A 12,843-nucleotide genomic window follows, 5' to 3' on the forward strand; every position below is an offset into this window, starting at 1 on the left:
GTGCTTGACTAATCTACTGGAATTTTTTGAGGATGTAACTGGTAGAATAGATAAGGGAGAACCAGTGGATGTGGTGTATTTGGACTTTCAGAAGGCTTTCGATAAGGTCCCGCATAAGAGATTAGCATGTAAAGTTAAAGCACATGGGATTGGGGGCAAGGTACTGACGTGCATAGAGAACTGGTTGGCAGACAGGAAGCAACGAGTTGGAATAAACGGCTCTTTTTCCGAGTGGTAGGCTGTGACTGGTGGCGTACCGCAGGGATTGGTGCTAGGACCCCAGCTATTCACAATATATATTAATGATCTAGACAAGGGAACTAGATGTAATATCTCCAACTTTGCAGACAACACAAAGCTGGGTGGGCGTGTGGGCTGTGAGGAGGAGGCCGAGAAATTCCAGTATGATTTGGACAGGTTGGGTGATTGGGCAAATGTATGGCAGATGCAGTTTAATGTGGATAAATGTGAGGTTTTCCACTTTGGTGGCAAAAACAGGAAGGCAGATTATTATCTGAATGGCAATAGATTGGGAGAAGGGGAAGTGCAGCGAGACCTGGGTGTCCTTGTGCGCCAGTCGCTGAAGGTAAGCATGTAGGTGCAGCAGGCGGTTAAGAAGGCAAATGGTATGTTGGCCTTCGTAGCGAGAGGATTCAAGTACAGGAACAAGGATGTCTTGCTGCAGTTGTACAGGGCCTTGGTGAGACCACACCTTGAGTATTGTGTGCAGTTTTGGTCACCTTATCTGAGGAAGGATGTTCTTGCCATGGAGGGAGTGCAGCGAAGATTCACCAGACTGATACCTGGGATGGCAGGAATGACGTATGAGGAGAGATTGGGTCGATTGGGCTTATACTCGCTGGAGTTTAGAAGAATGAGAGGGGATCTCATTGAAACTTATAAAATTCTAACAGGACTAGACAGACTAGATGCAGGAAGGATGTTCCCGATGGCGGGGGAGTCCAGAACCAGGGGTCACAGTCTAAAACTAAGGGGTAAGCCATTTAGGACAGAGATGAGGAGGAATTTCTTCACCCAGAGAGTGGTGAACCTGTGGAATTCTCTACCACCGAAGGCAGTTGAGGCCAATTCATTAAATATATTCAAGAAGGAGTTAGATATATTTCTTAAGGCTAAAGGGATCAAGGGATATGGGGAGAAGGCAGGGACAGGGTGCTGAGTATGGATGATCAGCCATGATCTCATTGAATGGCGGAACAGGCTCGAGGGGCCGAATGGCCTACTCCTGCTCCTATCTTCTATCTTTCTATTATAATGCTCCTCGGCCTCAGTACTTGGCCTCCTCAGGGGAGCCACGTCTTCAGTGGAGAGCCCTTGTCTCCAAGCAGCCAGCCGGTAAGTCTGTTTGGGGGTGTGAAGCACTGAGGGAGGGTGGACTGGTGCAGCACAAGTCATGACACCTGCCAGGGAATCTGGCACACACATGCATAATCATCTTTTTTATGGTTGCAGGTGAGCTGCACATTGAGGGAGTGGAAGCCCTTGCAGTTCACAAGCACTCCTGGGTGACAATGGGGTGCCTTCATGGCCACTTGTGTGCAGTCGATGACACCCTGCACTTGTGGGAAGCCAGGCAGAGCCACAAAGCCGAGCGCCCACTCTGTAACACTGGCTTCATCTGGCAAAGTGGATATAATTGGCTGACTTGTGAAACATCTGTGGGCGGCCGACTGCAAGATCCCACAAATGTCTGCTGCAGATACCTGGAAGGAGCCTGAGGTGAAGAAGTTGAGGGCAGTGGTGGCTTTGACAGCCATTGGTAAGGAGTGTCCACCAGGTTCTCTGGGCAGCAGGTCTTGTTCCAGCAAGCTACAAATGTCTGTGATGACCTGGCGCGATAGCCTGAGCCTCCTGAAGCACTATTGCTCAGTCATGTTGAGGAAGCTCATCCTCTGCCTGTATACCTTGTGTTGGGAGTATCGCCTACGGTGTGCTGCCGCACTGTGTTACCCCCCTCTCTGCTGTGGAGCATCAGGTCATTGAGGAGAAGGCTGGTGTTGTGGTTGCTACTGCTGGTGTTGTTGGTGAAGGTGCTCATCTTTGTCCGATTCTGAGGACCAAGGTGAGACAGTATAAGTGGCACCCATGCTGATGTTGTAGATGGCAGGTCAAGTAGCGATCAGAGGGCCAATCCCTCAATGTTGTGATAGTGAGTAGCAATGTGGTGAGTGTGGCAAACTCCAGAAACCTAAATCTGTGCACAAAGTGAAGTCATCAACAGCCTTTGCCTTAGGCAACTAATGAGGTGTAAGGTTTGTGTATTTATCTGGTATTACTAGTTGTCAATTAATGCCCTTGCACAAAGGCCACTGAACCGCCGCATCCGCTTCACCAGCGAGGTTCCGGAGCTGCGTGCTTCCCGTGCTCATGCCGTCAAATTCTAAAGCTCCAGATAAAAACTCTGTTATGGGTCTGATACCAAGTATTTAATGAGTTTAATGAGGTCACCTGCCTCTCCCGATAGAGTCTGTGGTGCGCTGGCAAACGCGACTGCGTTAAAGGCGTGATGACGGCAGGTTCCTGGGATGAGAGGGTTGTCCTATGATGAGAGATTGTGTAGAATGGGCCTATACTCTCTGGAGTTTAGAAGAATGAGAGGTGATCTCATTGAAGTTTACAAAATTCTTACAGGGCTTGACAGGGTAAATGCAGGGAGGATGTTTCCCCTGGCTGGGGAGTCTAGAACCAGGGATCACAGTCTCAGAATAAGGGGTCAGCCATTTAGAACTGAGATGAGGAGAAATTTCTTCACTCAGAGGGTGGTGAATCTTTGGAATTCTCTACCCCAGAGGGCTGTGGAGGCTCAGACATTGAGTATATTCAAGACAGAGATCGATAGATTTTTTGATATTAAGGGAATCAAGGGATATGGGGATACTGCAGGAAAGTGGAGTTGAGGTAGAAGATCAGGCATGATCTTATTGAATGGCGGAGCAGGCTCGAGGGGCCGAATGGCCTACTCCTGCTCCTATTTCTTAAGTTCTTATGTTAATCTCTGTGTTTTGAGATTGTTGCTGACTAAAGACTTCGGGATAGAGGTTATTGTAGTTTTATGGAGAAATCTCTCTTATTCAGGCTGCTCCATCCCAGCATTGGGTAGTCTGGGAGGTTTGTCCCTTGCCACAGACACCATAAACAAATCTGGGATAATTCCAATCATTTGAGTAGCTAAATACATGAATAATACTTAAGAACTATTTTTTCTTGATCCCTGCCCCATTAAAGTGAGAGATGGTGGCCTAGAAATTGGATCGCACTGTGTCCATTTTTAACACATGAAACAGGCACCTAAGGGTCCAGTATGGCAGGCAGCATGCGTCTTGCGCCAGAAGTGCACTGCCGGCAATATTGGATCTAGCGTGCGCCGGGAGTCATAGAGTCACAACGGCACAGAAGGAGGCCATCCAGCCCATTGAGTCCGTGCCGGCTCTCTGTAGAGCAATCCAGTCAGTCCCATTCCCCGCTCTATCCCCGTAGCCCTGCAAGTTTATTTCCCTCAAGTGCCTATCCAGTCTCCCCTTGAAAACATTGAGTGTCTCCGCTTCCATCACTTCCATCGGCAGCGAGTTCCAGGTTCTCGCCACTCGCTGCATAAAAAAGTTTTTCCTCACATCCCCCCTGTATCTCTTGCCCAAAGCCGGAAATCTGTGTCCCCTAGTCCTTGTACCATCAACTAGTGGGAACAGCCTTTCCCCGTCTAGCCTATCCAAACCCGTCATAATCTTGTACACCTCTATCAAATCACCCCTCAACCTCCTTTGCTCTAATGAAAACAAATCCAGCTTCTCCAACCTGTCCTTATAGCTAAGATCCCCCATCCCCAGAAACATTCTGGTAAATCTCCTCTGCACCCTCTCAAGTGCCTTCACATCCTTCCTAAAGTGTGGTGACCAGAACTGGATGCAATACTCTAGTTGTGGCCTAACCAGCGCTTTATAAAGGTTCAGCATAACTTCTCTACTTTTGTACTCAATACCTCTATTTATGAAGCCCAAGATCCCATATTCATAGATCTCATTATAATAAAATAAAGGTCCTATGCTTGTTGTAGGACACTTTTGTGAAATTGGCCTGTCCCAGCACCTGACACACCATGTGCTAAACCCACCCAAGAAATCACAGTGCTACCAGTCGGCAAGGATTCTATGGAGCACTATTAAAGGGCTCATCATCTCCTCACAGGCTAGTTGCTGGTTTGTGCCCTGGGGGCCTTTTTTTGGCTATTTTCTCTGTTCCATTACTAACTGCTTCTCTGCCTTGGAAATACTTGATTTCACTCATGAGTGATTGGACTTTAGGGCTGGAGGTAAGGGAGCAGCAAAGAAGACAGGAGTGAGTAGGAGCAGCTTGGAGAAGATAAAAAAGACTTGCATTTATATAGCGCTTTTCAAAACCTCAGGTTGTCCCAAAGCGCTTTACAGCCAATGAAGTACTTTTGAAGTGTAGTCATTGTTGTAATGTAGGAAACACGACAGCCAATTTATGCACAGCAAGCTCCCACAAACAGCAATGTGATAATGGCCAGATAATTTTTTTTTAGCGATTGAGAGCTAAATATTGGCCAGGATACTGGGGTTAACTCCACTACTCTTCTTCCAAATAATGCCATCAGATCTTTTACGTCCACCTGAGAGAGGAGATGGGGCTTCGGTTTAACATCTCACCCAAAGATGGCAACTCCGACAGGGCAGTTCTCCCTCAGTACTGCACTGGAGTGTCAGCTTAGATTTTTGTGTCCAAGTCTCTGGAGTGGGATTTTTTGAACCTCTCAATCTTCTGACCCAGAGGTGAGAGTGCTCTGGCTGACACTGCGTTGCAAAATTATGCAGCATGCAGCACACACACGACAAACTTGGAGACAAGGTCAGGAGTGAAATGTAGAGCTCTGGCAGTATGATTCAGGCAGCAGGACTGTTGTTTGAGCATGCCGACGATCTGCTCAGTAAGATCTGTTGGGAGGAGGAGGGAGGAGGAGTGCACTGCACAGGAGACCATACTCACAATGGGTCTTCAGGGAACACTTTTCCTATCTCAACCCGACCGAGGAGCAATGCATGAGGCATCTGCACTTCACCAAGGAGGCTGTCACTGAGCTGTGTCATCTGCTGCAGCCACAACTGGAGCCCCAAACCAGGGCATGGACACCACTGCCTGTGGTGGTCAAGGTCACTATGGCCCTTAACGTTTATTCCAAGAGGTCGTAGGTTGTTCCAGGCTGCAGCAGGTGGTATCGGTGACATCTTCCAGTTCAATGTACACTGCTGCCTCAGCCAGGTGACCAAGGCTCTCTACTCCAGGAGGACCACCTACATCTCCTACCCAATGGGGCAAGAGAGCACTAAGCTTTGCACTATGTGTAGTCTTCTACAGGGTTCAAAGGGTCATAAACTGCACTCACATTGCCCTGTGTGATTCCCATCACCAGCCTGGAATCTTCCTCAACAGAAAGGGATATCATCCCCTCAATGTGCAGCTCATTTGCAAACCTGCATAATGCAGGTCTGTGTCCGATTTCCGTGATGCCTTCATCCTGCGCCAGTCCTCTGTCCCACCTCTATTCCAGTCAGGCTGTCAGATCGGAGGCTAGGTATTTTGGGGACAAGTGATATCTTTTCCAGGCATGGATCATGACACCTGTCAGGAACCGGAGTACAGATGCAGGGCTGGCCTACAATGAGAGCTATGCCACCACCAGATCTTATTGAGCAGACCATCGGCATGCGCAAACAATGGTTCCGCTGCCTGGGTCATTCTGGCAGAGCTCTGCCGTACACTCCTGACTGTGTCTCCAAATTTGTCATGCTGCATAATTTTGCAATACGAGGGGGTCAGCCCTTACCACTGCCTGGGCAGGAAGAAGTGGAGGAGGAGGAAGAAGAGCAACATGAAGAGGTGGAAGAGCAGGAGCAGCATTGCCCACTAGTCTCCCAAGCTGCTAGAGCTGTCAGAGAATAACTTGTACAAGAGAGCTTCACCTGAACCATCCCTCCTCTCTCCAACACTCCAACAGTCCCTCCATCCTTATAACCACTCTCCTCACCTCCACCATCTGATTGCTCTCCTGCAGTCTAGCCTCAAGGGAGTTGCCTGAGCTTGACTACAAATATTAACACCAGCTCTGCAAAAATTCACTTTCTATTTGGATAACAGTCAACTTGCTGAATTAAGTATCTCCTTTGTGCAAACCACTAGTGCTGGTCTTGTGTGCTTATTTACCTATCCTGGTGCTCCTATACAGTGTATCATCAGTGATCACAGCTTGGGAGATGGAAAGGTGCTGAGCTTCCAGTAAGGATACTTCAGATGGCAGTGGTTGGCAACCTTGAGTAGCTCTAGGCTTTGAGTGCCTGGCTGGAGACTGCAACATCTTGGCATGCAGCTGGCTGTGTGGTACTGACAAAGAGCACTGGCAGAAGGGGTGGTGGGGGCACAAGCATGTTTTTGTCCTGAGAGAGAACAGCAGGTGCCTCTCCCATTGAGCCAATGTCACTCTCCTGGGGCTGAACCTCCAGATTCCGAATGTTTTGCATAAGAACAAAGTGCAGGGGTGATGTGATGCTCTGGAAGCCCCTCTCAACACTGGGCTCTAGAACCAAGATGGCAGCAGGCTAAGCTTTCATGACAGCAGTGAGAGCAGCCATGGAAGCTGTCAAAGCTGTCACTAGATATTCCAACATGGTGCCCACTGCTGTGTTCATGGAGCTGACCGCTTGCTCCATGTTCAACAGAATGGCCTCGATGCACTGTGCAAAGCCCCAACACAATGTAGAGTTGGACTCCTCCGTGTTCTCAGCCATTGTGTGCAAGCTCACTGGCTGGCTGCCCAGTGCATCTAGCATTTCCTAATGTATCCACACCAGTCTTCTTCAGGAGCCTGGGCTCTTGAAGTCAGAATCTGAGTCCTCTGCAGCAGAGCTGGTATGACATCTCGCCCTCCAGTGAGCTGTCACCTGTGGTGTTCGCTCCCCACCCTAGCTCATGCACACCTGTGCCCAGTGATTCACCTTGTGAAGATGCCTCCTCTAACCTACCCTCTAAAGTACACGTGGTGCCAATCTCTAAACTGGTGTTTGCTAGGGTCAGAGCAAGTGATGGTGCATCTTCAGGGCCTTGACATTTTCTGCACCTGAAATGAGAGGAACAAGGATTAGTTTTTAGTGTCAAGGGTAAGTAGAGAGAGATGAGTGGCTGCTGAAAGCAGCTGCAATTTGTCTTGCAGCGTGTGTAGAGAGGGATAGAATTGAGAAGGCACAAAGAGGTACCTTTGGCACATCTCCAACATTTCCACTAGCCACAGCCACAGCCATGACTCGCAGAGGATGAGTTTTAAGAGGTGCAGATTGCCTTTAAATGGCATCAGTGGCACTAGATTCCTCCCCCCCCCCGCCAAACAGACTGCATCCAATAAGTCATGCTGGAGGAGTTCTGCTGAAAGGTTTCTTTACATCTTACCATCTTTTTCCCTTCTCCTTTCTGTATCACCCCGCACACTCTGCCTGTCTAATGATCTCCCAGCAAGAATTTCACATCGTCCCTGCGACCACGTGAACTGGCACATGCCCGGCCCGCCGCATGCCCATTTGTGGGTGCAATTGAATTTCCAGGCTGGTCACTCTAAAACGTGAAACATTGAGGCAGCACAGAACGGGCGAGAGCGAATCAGCAGCCCCTCCATTTTGGAAAAGCAGATCGGGAAAAACATCGCCCGTTTTGTGCTGCCGCCCAAGACCAAGTCCTACCTCAAAATTGTGTGACACTTATTGAGAATGAATGCTTCAAACCCTGTAGCTAATCCCCACCGTTGTGAGGCGAGAGAAGATTGCTGAGTTTGTCCTCCTGAATTATTCCATCCTTGGTGCTTCCCTCCATTCTCCAGCCCTTTCCCCCGCTGCTTATTGCACACGTTGTGTGGCTGGTTTGGAGGGCGGCCGTGCCAGCTCCTGTCTCATGCCGAGACTACACATACTCCGACTGGTTTCAATCACTTGAAACACGTTTTGTATGTTGAAGGAACATTGTCGTGAACTTTGTGCTCACATGTTGTGAAACAGACTTGTCATGCAAATGTCTTATCCAACAGCAAAGATTGCTTTAAACGGCGATGTGTCTGTGCACTTGGAAGGAAGCAATTCATGAAGTAATAGAAATGTCATTTTTGATGTGTTGTGTTTCTTGTTTTTGCAGCTTAAACGATCACGCCAGTTAGGGAAGCAAGAATCAGTCGTGCTTGCTGGAATAGAAGGAATAGAAGCATCCGGGAAGGCGCCGAACACCTCGAGTCTCTTCGCCGGGAGCAAGCGGAAGCCAAGCGCAGGCAGCGCAAGTCAACCCAAGCACCCCGCCCACCCATCCCTTCAACCACCGTCTGCCCCACCTGTGACAGAGACTGTAGGTCCCGTATTGGACTCATCAGTCATCTGCGAACTCATTTTTAATGTGGTAGCAAGTCATCCTCGGTTCTGAAGGACTGCCTAAGAAGAAGAAAGAGAAGGAATACAGTGGCAGGCTTGGTATTTCATCCAACAATAGGTGCAACATGTACTAGAATTAATGCTCCTTTATTTTCATAATGCTACTTTATTTTCTTCTCAGCTTTTCACAAGAAATCATAGACAATAACGAGCTCGTTTCGGTTAATTAAGAAAAAAAATAATTTTATTCAATAAAATCAACCAGCCACACGTTTCTAGTAACGGTTCAACAATGCGTGATGGGCGAGAGTTCCAAACAAGAAGTTTCATAACTTTTAACACCGCCTCATCATGGAAAGTCAACATTTTCACAACTAAAAGTGATGCCGAAAAGCTTGTGATAAAAGACTCATTGCAACAATCTACTATACACAATAAAGAGGTTTCATTATTCATGTCATTGTCCGTGTAACTTGATTAGAGTACATTCTTACTCTGTTAAGATTTCTATAATCACCAGCTGATAATCTACCGTTTCTTCTCTTCACAAATACAAACCTTTCCCTTCATTACTACTGTTTAGTCATCACTGCCGAGAATTTCTCTGTTTGATTCCTTTACAGAGCGATCCCTGTCGTTATTCTGTTGATTTATTAATTCCATCAACTTGAGTATCACAGGCGAAGAATCTTCCCCTTCCTGTTGTCTTCGAGGGGCGTGGTAATCGTTTCCCGTGAAAGCGGAAAGGTTATTTATTACTGACATGACTTCTGCAGCCTTGCGGGGGTTTATGCCCCGCAGTAACTCTTTGATGGGGTCTTGGTAACCGTCTGCCTCCAACAGCTCGCCAACAGATGCAGCCCCTCTGGCCCGCGGCATGTCAGCGGAGTTCAGAAAGTCGGGATTTTTGGCCAGCAGCATTTCTAGGTACCTGGCAAGTTCTTCATCGTCGGTGTTGATGTCCTGGTCGCCCGTTTGTCCTCGGCCCATGCCGCCTCCGTTCGGTAATGATCCGTGGTTGCGACTCCCTTTAAACCCCTCAAATGGGACATGAATTCCGGACAAACGGTATTTTGACTGATCTGCTTTTCGGAAATACGCCGGCTTCTCGTACATTCTATCATCCATTCCCAGGATATTCAGAATGTCTTCCGTAGTGAGATCTTCACCTTCGTTGTCTGGTGCGAGGTGTCCTCTGGTGTAACTATCTCGAAACCTTTTGTTTTCTCGACCCGAGTCCATTTCCGAGCTCTCTGCAACATAGTAGGGAAGGTCGGACGCGATCTCTGCTGGGAATGGCCTGTCTGCTTGCTTCTTTTGCTCCGCGTCTTTTAGCATTTTGACGATATCATCTGGAGGTATTTGAAGTCTGCTGGACAGTTCGACCAACTGGTCGACGATCCGTGGGTCAATTTCATCCTCAGATCCTCGGGACTGTTTGGTTGTCATTTTCTCATTTTCCACATTTCTGACTTCATCTGTTTTTCCGATGTCCCTTTTCGATTGTTCCTCGTACATTCTGTCTTGCAGCCGTTTGTAATACTGCAACATTAAGTCTACCGCGGCGTCCGACATCTCATCCTCATTTTCTTTCTCCATTGTCACCTTTTCTTGGGAATCTAGCGGATCCAAATCCACCTCATCAAAACCAGCTAAAGATTTCTTCACATTGTTTCCTGCCCGCTCCGAGTCTCTGTCGACCTCTGTTTCCTCATCTTGAAATTGCACTTCTTTATGGTGATGTCTGTTCTTCAGTTCAACCGAGTTCCAGTCTTCTCCATCGGCCACATCCTCATACGCAAAATCACTGCCCTGGGAGATATCATCTTCCTCGTCTTTTCGAAAATGCTCTTCCCCTAGTCTTCCTTGTTCCTTATAGGAACCTGCGTATTTCCCCAGTTCGCGGAAGGCAGACTCCAGGGTTGCAAGGCTTTGGGGGGTGTACTGCTCTTCTACAATTTCACTGGTGCGTTTATAGGGATTAACTCTGTAACCGCCCTCTGGAAATGCAACATGGTGCTTCCTTGACAGTTTACCGTTTCTGTCACTTTCGGGTAATTCGTATCCATCATAGTCTTGTTGGTTACCTTCAAAACCCAGTGTGTCCTTCTCCTGATTATGACGGCGGGTACCTGAACTGTAATGTTTGCCGTTCGCCCTGGCCTTGCTTTCTGCTTGCATCAGTGCTTGCAGTAAAAGTTTGGCCCATTCAGCCCTGCCCTCACCTAGAGATTCCCTGGTGGTGTCCGACTGCAGATTCTCTTGTTCGTCGCCCTCTAACTTTTTAAAGAGGGGATCTTGAAATGGCCGGAATGTGCCTCTCGCATCATAGTCTGGGATGGATGTGTCCTCACTGTTTTGTCTTAAATTTTCAATAAACTCTAGGGCTTTAATCATATCGGGATTAGGGTAGGTATAAATGCTTTCTTTGAAAACGCTCGGATCATATCTGTTTGGCGGCCCCAACGAAGCGGCGTGAAGGCTATCGGAATAAAGCAGGATGGTGAGGGTTAACATTGTGCCACTTGAAAGGGTCTTTATCACCGTCATCTTTATTCTGTTGCCCACAACTGGTAAAATAAAAAAAAGCATCGATTACATCAAAAAAATATACAGTTTAATTTGGACATTCAAACATCAAGATGTATGGAGAATGCAATGCAACAAACTATCTTAGTATTTCTGATATAATTCACTAAGTACCCCAGATACTGATCAGTACCATCCTTTCTAGCACTTTAACCACTCCTTTTCTCATGAAAGAGGTTTACTAAGAAATGACCAATGTATATTAACCGAAATGATGTTCAGTCGATTTAACATGTGTGGTTTCTCAACTCGCTAAGAGTTTTCTTTATTCGCGAAGCATTGGACACATTTGGGAAATTGGGTATTTCCCGTTAGACATTTAAGACTGCATTTGGCACCTGCTGCGTGCTAATTCTATTTGTGTATTGTTTTCACCGCTGGATTCTCCGGGTCTCGAGATGCTGCAGTATTTGTTGCCACGGTAACATGCAATTCATGCATCTGACAGCATTAAAAGCTCGAAAGGAACATTCCTTATGCACAACAATCGTAGAATATGAAATGATATTGCCGAAATCAGATTGTTATGTTAAAATATGTCAATTCTAGACTTATTTTGACTAAGTTTGGCGAAGACAGTCCATATTATTTATTCCACTTCACTCAGCACACAATAAAGCCTTACTTCACCAACTTCGGTTCAGAGGTGTTGGTCCCCGCCGTCTGCCAGTTGCCCGGAGCTCACGAGGAAAAGGCTTTAAAAATAAGCAAAAAAATATCAGTTCAGCTAAGTATGTGAACGCAGATACCCTACAGATTCTACCCACGAATCGCGACTGCAATACAATTTCTAGAGCGCATCAGGTTGCTGTTGAAGCACCACGCGGTTAAAAGGGATCAGTAGCCGGCAACCACATAGTATATCCTTTAGTAGCAGAGTGGGTTTCTTAAACGTGATGCAAAACTTACCCGTGATTTAAAGTGAAGCCGGTTCGTGCTTTCCCCGTTTGTGAGCGTCTGGAGCAGGTGGGACTGAAAATTTCAGCACCCGGACAGCTCCCTATTTATAAAGCAGCCCCACAAACAAGCCAGAACCACATGACCCTGCGTCATCCAACACTGACGCCAGTACAGCTTCATCACTGAATGCAATCGGAAATTAGAATACACTGCAGCCATCACCATGAGGTAGCGCAGCGACCAGGGATAACAGCATTAAGTACGTTATGCCCACAACATGTACACGCAAGTATAGAGAGCCACTGGGAGCTCAACAAAGGTTACTTTGATCGTGAGCTCAACTTTGCTTCACAAAATTAAACACATTTTATCAGAGGTTTCTCCTGATGCCTCACTTGCACAATTGATCAAAAACTCATCTAGGCTTAGGAAGCTAATGTGCTGTTTTTCGTGTAATGTGCAATAAAGCTGCAGCGATGAGATTTTAATGTATTTCCATTATCCGCGATTTTGTGTACTTTTAGGATCAATGACGATTCATAATTTATGTTGCACTTTCCTAGTGAGAGTACACTATGCACCTTTTAACTAGAGTAGTTAGAAAAGAGCATCATAGGCCCTGAAATTACACCATGAGATACTAACAGTTAAATATAGATTGGTCAGCATCTGAAAGAGAAAGAGAAATCAACAATGTAACGATGGGTCCCATTGAAAATGTTAACTTAACTTTCTCTTTCAGATGCTGACCTGACCTGCGCTTCATTTGCAGCATTTGGTGTTTTTTGTAAACAGTCTTTCATTATTTGTATTTTTCCTTTTTATCTTTGTCCCTTCTATAATACCTTAACACACATCTACTTGTGATAATAATATAATTAAAATGATGTGTATGTGTGCATCTCTTATGTGTCACATCACA

The 12,843-nt window shown here is 46.8% G+C and overlaps 2 protein-coding genes across 6 annotated transcripts in view; one reads left to right on the forward strand and one right to left on the reverse strand.

The window, feature by feature from the left end:
* The window catches only part of ap1s3a (adaptor related protein complex 1 subunit sigma 3a), an 85,514-nt gene extending 76,627 nt beyond the window's left edge, over positions 1-8,887 (forward strand). For all 4 annotated transcript variants that reach the window (XM_085990474.1, XM_085990476.1, XM_085990473.1 and 1 more), the window contains one exon: positions 8,206-8,887. In XM_085990474.1, coding sequence (XP_085846600.1) covers positions 8,206-8,484 — 279 coding nt within the window. In that variant the 3' untranslated portion in view covers positions 8,485-8,887. The remainder of the gene's footprint in view (positions 1-8,205) is intronic.
* Positions 8,649-12,037, reverse strand: scg2a (secretogranin II a). Of its 2 annotated transcripts, none has more exons than XM_085990471.1 (3): positions 11,931-12,037; positions 11,656-11,716; positions 8,649-11,002 (listed from the first exon to the last, which is right to left on the reverse strand). In XM_085990471.1, exon 3 carries the CDS (start codon positions 10,980-10,982, stop codon positions 9,012-9,014), a length of 1,971 nt encoding a protein of 656 aa, XP_085846597.1. In that variant the 5' UTR covers positions 10,983-11,002; positions 11,656-11,716; positions 11,931-12,037; the 3' UTR covers positions 8,649-9,011. The 2 variants fall into 2 exon arrangements, with proteins under 2 accessions (XP_085846597.1, XP_085846596.1); XM_085990470.1 differs by having other exon boundaries at positions 11,647-11,716.
* Between the last annotated feature and the right edge of the window lie 806 nt (positions 12,038-12,843).

Source organism: Somniosus microcephalus, chromosome 6 (genome assembly GCF_052327205.1).
Source record: "Somniosus microcephalus isolate GS21.2 chromosome 6, FLI_Smic_1.0, whole genome shotgun sequence".
In the NCBI taxonomy this organism is placed as follows: domain Eukaryota; kingdom Metazoa; phylum Chordata; class Chondrichthyes; order Squaliformes; family Somniosidae; genus Somniosus; species Somniosus microcephalus.